Here is a 6473-nt window from a genome sequence, read left to right on the forward strand (position 1 = left end):
GCCAATTCTCACAAACATCATCACCAACTAATGCAAAATTTACAAAAAAAATTGCCACTATAAAGACTTCCATCTCAAGAAGATCCCCACAGATTTTTTTTATTAAGTTAAACAAACCCACATACCTGATACCACTACCAGTAGGTCTTGAATACACGACCTCACATTCTATCCCATTCTTGTGAAAGAGAAAATCAAAATCATTTATGCCATAGTTCACTAGCACAATATAATTTTTCTCTCAACTCAGTGATGCATGACTCAACAAGCCACCAGGCACCTCCACCATCATTTATCTCCAACAAGCCCAATACATTCATCTCTCAATCCTTGACACATGGTGATGATGTTGTGTTTAAGAAAGGAAGAGCACACCCATGATCTTCTTTTTCATTCTATATCGTTCATGTAATATCCTCAGACTTACTGGGTCGCTATATTGGATCTTCCCAATTAGTCTTTTTCTTTTGTTCATCTTCAGTATAATAGGCTGCCATCCTAGTTACTGCCCACATTCTCAACTACTAAAACAACGAAACAATGCTACTGAAACATACAAATGCTTGTCAAGTCAAAGCTATTGAAACAATGCTACTGAAACAGCTTAAACAAGCAGGAGCTATTGGAAAATTTAATAATCCAAAACAAGCTTAAACAAGCATGGCATTTCTACTAAATTGCTTAATTATGTTCTAAACTTTTTTGCAGTTTGTTTTCAAAACCTATCACGAGCTAGTTTTTTTCTCTTGCGCACTAACAACGTCAGAGTTGGAATAATGGCAAGCCCAAATTGCAGTTGAGAAAAATAATGAAAGGAAATGAACAGATACATTTAAGAGAGAATGTATCCCTTTCTTTTCTTCAAGTGTGGAAGGTTTGAACATTAAGCATCTCTCTCTCTCTCTCTCTCTCTCTCTCTCTCTCTCTCTCTCTCTCTCTCTCTCTCCTCTTTTAAAAAGTCTTCATCTAATCTCTCCTCCTTAGTATTCCATTCCAGAACAAAACCACTCCCAAAAAGCGAGTCTTTTTGTAATTCTTTCTCCCTTTATTACTTCTTTTACTCAAGGAATAGAAAGAAAGACAAATGTGGCAGAAACAGTCCAAAAGATCTTGTTTAAGAGAATCTCTCAAAGCTCTTGAAACCGATATACAACATGCCAACACCCTGTAAGTTTATACCACTGCTAGTCTGCTACTACATACAAAATGCCCAGACTTTTTTTTTCTTTTTTGTCAAAACACAACACACGAGTTCAAAACAACACTCACAGCAGTTTACAGAAGCTGCTGAAAACAAGCAATATAACTAGAAACTCAGCCCACGCTCTAAATAATTCAATTGACAGTTCAGGGAACTCAAACAACATCAACAAAATCAAACCCAAATATTAACAAAATCAAACCCAAACAATAAAATCAAGAGTAGAATCAAGGCTAGGGTTTCGAATCAAACCCAAAACACATTAACAAAATCAAACCCAAATAATAAAAATCAAGAGTGAAATTTCGGCTAGGGTTTTGAATCTTATCGTGTGCTTGTCGTGCTGGAGAAAAGCTGCCGTTGTGCCGTGCTGGAGAGTGTCGTCGCAGGAGAGAATGGTTGCCAGAGAGAATGGTTGCGTGAGAAGAGAAATGGGGAAGAAGAGAAAGAGGGAAGAAGAGAAAGAAGGAACAGACGCGGGAGTGGGAAGAAGAGAAGAAGAGAAAAAAAAAATAGAAGAAGAGAACGGAATGCGAGAGAGAAATAGGGAAGAAGAGAAGAAGAAACGCAGGAGAGGAAGAGGGAAGAAGAAAGAGAAAGAATCGTGGGAGAGATGATTGAAATTAATAAATAATTCGTTTATACTTCAAACAATTCTTTTCATCTTTGAAAATAAAGATGAAATTACTGTATATTAAAATTCATTTGAAAAGGCCTTGGCTAATTCAATGCTGGTCAAATTTCTATAAAGTTTTTTAAATTTGAAGACGAAAGACACTTTAAAGAAACTGATGCGGATGCTCTTAGAGCATTGGTATTGGATTAGCCAAATAGCTTTTTATCTTTAAATTTAGCAAATATCATCTATATTTGCTCCATATTGAATTAACTAAATTATTTTTATCCAAACTATAAGTTACAATAAATCTATTTTTCTTTTCAAATATGAAAAGTATTATACCAAGTTTAAAAGTATATTTTTAGATTATTATATTATAGATATGAGATTTTTATTTATATGAGATTTTACCATCTATATACACATAAGATTATTATATTATAAATTGTTGAATTGTGAAAATAAAAATGAATATGATTTGTTGGAAGTTATTAAAGATTATGAAAATAAAAATTAATTAATTAAATAATATAAATAATAAGAAATAATAATATTTTATTATTATAAAAAATATAATGACTAATTTAATATAAATTTTAAATTTTAAATAATTAATTAAATATGAAAGAGTTACGTATTAATCAATTTAAATTTAAAGGATAGAATGACAATTCAATGCTAGTGCTATTAGCAGTGCTAACGGTGAACTTCTTTCAAACGGAGCAAGCAAGGGAGCCGAAGAAATTAACCCCTCGCAAAAGCGAAGAAGCAACAAAATGGAGTTTGCGAACAAAGCGGTGAACGCGGCAGTGAAAGCGGCGAACAACAACACGGTGATAAACGTATGTTTGGTGGGGTTTTTCGCAGCGTTGAGCGTGAGATCGGTGAGCCAGCAGAGGGACATCGAAGCCCTGGAGGCCCACAAGGACTCGCTTGCTCAGTCCAACAAGGCAATGAAGAGGACCATGTGGGAGTGGAAGCAACAGCTTTTCGCTGAAGCATCCTCCAATGACTCTCCCCTGGTTCCACTCTCCAGGCTCAAAGCCATCTACGGCGAAGCCCCTGTTTCTCCCCAAATTGGTACTCTTCCCCCTCTCTACCTTCTCTCTCTCTCTCTCTTTTTTATGCATAATGTGTATGTATATCCATGTATGCTTAAGTGTTTTCTTTATGCTTAAACCATGTGAAGGGTTTATGAAAAATAATATCAGATAGAGCCCCTGAGCTCTATCTGAGAATGGCGTTGAAAGTAATTTTCCTAACGAAACTAAGATGGACGCCTCCTGGCAATCATGCCTAGATGGTTTATATGACAAGCTATGTTTTACGAAGACAAATAGTCCCAGAAAAATAGAGGACAAAGATCTTTCTATACTTTTGTGACATAATTACACATGACGGTGTGGGAAAAGATCTGTGTTGAAGAAGGTCTTCTCTGGTGATGACAATCTTGTTGCTACAATTTTAGGGCCTTTTTATTTTATTTTTTTTTATTGGCACCGGGTGTCCGTGACAGTGTCCTGACTAATCCCAATCCGAGGGTGAAAGTCCTTTTTATTCGTTAAGGCTGGTTTAGATTCAGAGATGAGATGACATGGTTTTAGATGAAAGATGAAAGTTGAAAAAAATATTGTTAGAATATTATTTTTTAATATTATTATTGTTTTAGAATTTGAAAAAGTTAAATTGAGATTTGAAAAAGTTGAATTGTTTATTATATTTTGTGTGAGAATTTGAGAAAGTTGTAATGATGAGATGAAACACTTTCCGAATCCAAACGGGGCCTTAGAGTGATTGAATACATATGAATCTAGTGCTACTTGGTCGTTCGTTTGGCTTCTCATGACTTAACAGAAATTTGCCCCTAGGGTTTGCCTCTTGATCAAGGGATGGTTTGGACTGGAGTGATATAAGGAGGTTAGTGGGATGGTAGATTTGTGCTTGCTTGGTGGAGGGAAGATAACCTTGATTCACACATGCTTGGCATATAAGAGGTTTGCTATCCCATTTAAGTAGAAGGATTGGAGATTAGGAGACTTCCAATTCTCATCTTTGGCTGGATGATGTAATGAGGAAGTATATGGTATGGCATAGATTGGGTCAATGGTGTTGTGTGAAGGAGGGATCGTCATGGGATTGGGTTATGGAGTATTAAGCGTAAGTGTGCAGAATTTTGAAAATGAGTTGCTGCTGATTTTTAGTGATGTTCAACAAGTTTGGTACCAGCATGAGGTTTAGTAAGGCAGTGAAGGACTGTTAATTGGGATCTTTTGGTTTATTTTCTAAATGTTTTTTTTTTATAAGTAAACGGTAGTATAAATAAGAATAGGCAAAGCCCAGGTATACAAGGCGGTATACAAGAGGTAAAACCTATCTAGTTGCTAGAAAAGAAAGAAGAAAATCATGTACATTTAGGCCATTAAAATCATGTACATTTGCTCCTTATCTTCAAATGTCCGCTCATTATGCTCCCGCCATATACACCACATAATACAAATAGGAACCATTTTCCACACAGCTTTGATTTGTGGAGCACCACCCTGCAATACCCAGCTAGCCAATAACTCTACCACTGTAGCAGGCATCACCCAATTTTCTAAATGTTCTATGCTTCACAAGTGTTAGTAGGAGATTATGTCTTCCCAAGGTTCTGATCAGCAGTCTTGAGCAAGATTTTCTGATATTGTAGGCACTAGTCATTGGCAAGACAGTGGATTATGTTTAACGTTACATGACTTGCTGAGTTTTTTTTCATATTCTCCCTTTTGGGATTAGATGGGGTTATGCCCAGGATGGTGGTTGAGATGTTTTATTGTAGTAGAGGATGGACCGATCAAAGAATTGTGGTAGAGGATGGGTTCAGGAAGTATTGCTGTGGGGTATGTTCGAATGCTGTTTCATTATGTGTTCTATGATCAATTTGGAGGGAATGAAAGGCATAGACGTCAAGTGGTGCTGAGCTCTTTCTATTTGAGTTGAACCTTTTTGGTTTTGAGGTTGCTTTGTAAAGCTTGTGGTGGCAGCCAACCATTTTGCTTTCTCATATGTTTTTGAGTTCTTAAGCTTTAAAACTTTAGGAATTGTTAATTTTTATTGTCTATTTAATAGAGTGGCGCTGTAATTACTATATATTGCCGTGAAATTTGGAAGGATACAGTGGTCCATTTATTATTATTTTTATTTGCACTGGGTGTCTGGGAACAGCGTCCCGACTAATTCCCAGGGGTTGCACCGGCCCTCGGCAAGGAGTTTCCTGCAAGTTCACCTAGGGTAATTCGGAAAAATCTCCCAATCCGATGGCCCCTAGAAATTGTTTGCACCCAGTGGGATTTGAACCTTGGATCTTGGAGGGGAGCTTGCCACCAAAACCAAGGCCTTTACCACTTGTGCCAACCCCTAGGGGTCCATTTATATAACCACTTTATGGATCATTTGAATACTAATGATCCACAAAGTTCTGATCAGCAGTGTTGAGCAAGATCTTCTGATATTGTACGCACAAGTCATTGGCAAGACGGTGGATTATGTTTTTTGTTGCATGACTTGCTGGGATTTTTCATATTCTCCCTTTTGGGATTAGAAGGGGTTATGCCCAAAAAGGTGGTTGAGATGTTTTATTGTGGTAGAGGATGGGTTCAGGAAGTATTGTGCTGTGGGGTATGTTGGAATGCTGTTTCATTATGTGTTCTATATGATGCAATTTGGAGCGAATGCAAGGCATAGACGTCTAGTGGTACTGAGCTCTTTCTATTTGAGTTGAACCGTTTGGTTTTGAGGTTGCTTTGTAAAGCTTGTGGTGGCAGCGAACGCCATTTTGCTTTCTCATATGTTTTTGAGTTCTTCGAGCTTTAAAACTTTAGGAATTGTTATTGTCTATTTAATAGTGATGCGCTGTAACTACTGTATATTGCCATGACATTTGGAAGGATACGGTGGTACATTTATACAGCCACTTGATGGATCATTTGCCTTATAAATGCGTGCACTTTATGGATGTTCCAGGGGATGCACTTAAGGAAGATGCAAGCTCATCTGCCTCTAAATTTGTAGTCTGAAGTCATATTTGCCAATTTTTGGAGATGCAAGGAATTCAGGCACATTGGATCGTTGACAGGCACCCGGAACTTGGAAGATGAAAGGTCAATTGGATTTGTATTATTACACTTTTGTATTATTCCTAGTTAAAAAATTACTCCAAAAAATCTTGGATTAGTTCTATAAAGTCGCTGGGTTTTGTTCTTTTTGTAAACCTCATTTTGTTATAAGAGTTGATGTGAGAAGTCATGTTTATTGTTGTTATTGTTAAGCTACATGCACATCCAATAGCTCTTCTAAATCAGTCATTTAAGTTGGAGCATTTTGGCAATCATATCCACGTCTACAAAAGAAAATTCTAAACATGGACACTTTGAAACGAGAAGCACATCATGGCAAGCTCTTGAATATACAATGCTTTCCGAAGTAAGGCGGGCTTTAGGTCTGCTGCAGCCTCACTTTGAACTGTGGTACTACTTTTCAGAAAGGGGAGAGAGAGAGGAGCCAAGCTTCTCCACCTCTCCCAGACGATTTTGGTTTTGGAGAAGGACTTGGGTATTGTGAATGGGGGAGACGTTGAGAGAGAATAACGGACTCTTTAGCTATCTATTAATTTCA

At 37.2% G+C, this 6473-nt stretch overlaps 1 protein-coding gene across 1 annotated transcript; it reads left to right on the forward strand.

The window, feature by feature from the left end:
- The first annotated feature begins 2514 nt into the window (after positions 1-2514).
- On the forward strand, positions 2515-6119 carry LOC108988297. Its single transcript, XM_018961527.2, has 2 exons — positions 2515-2900; positions 5823-6119. Exons 1-2 carry the CDS (start codon positions 2597-2599, stop codon positions 5873-5875), a joined length of 357 nt encoding a protein of 118 aa, XP_018817072.1. The 5' UTR covers positions 2515-2596; the 3' UTR covers positions 5876-6119.
- Positions 6120-6473: the final 354 nt, after the last annotated feature.

This window comes from Juglans regia, chromosome 13 (genome assembly GCF_001411555.2).
Source record: "Juglans regia cultivar Chandler chromosome 13, Walnut 2.0, whole genome shotgun sequence".
Taxonomy (NCBI): domain Eukaryota; kingdom Viridiplantae; phylum Streptophyta; class Magnoliopsida; order Fagales; family Juglandaceae; genus Juglans; species Juglans regia.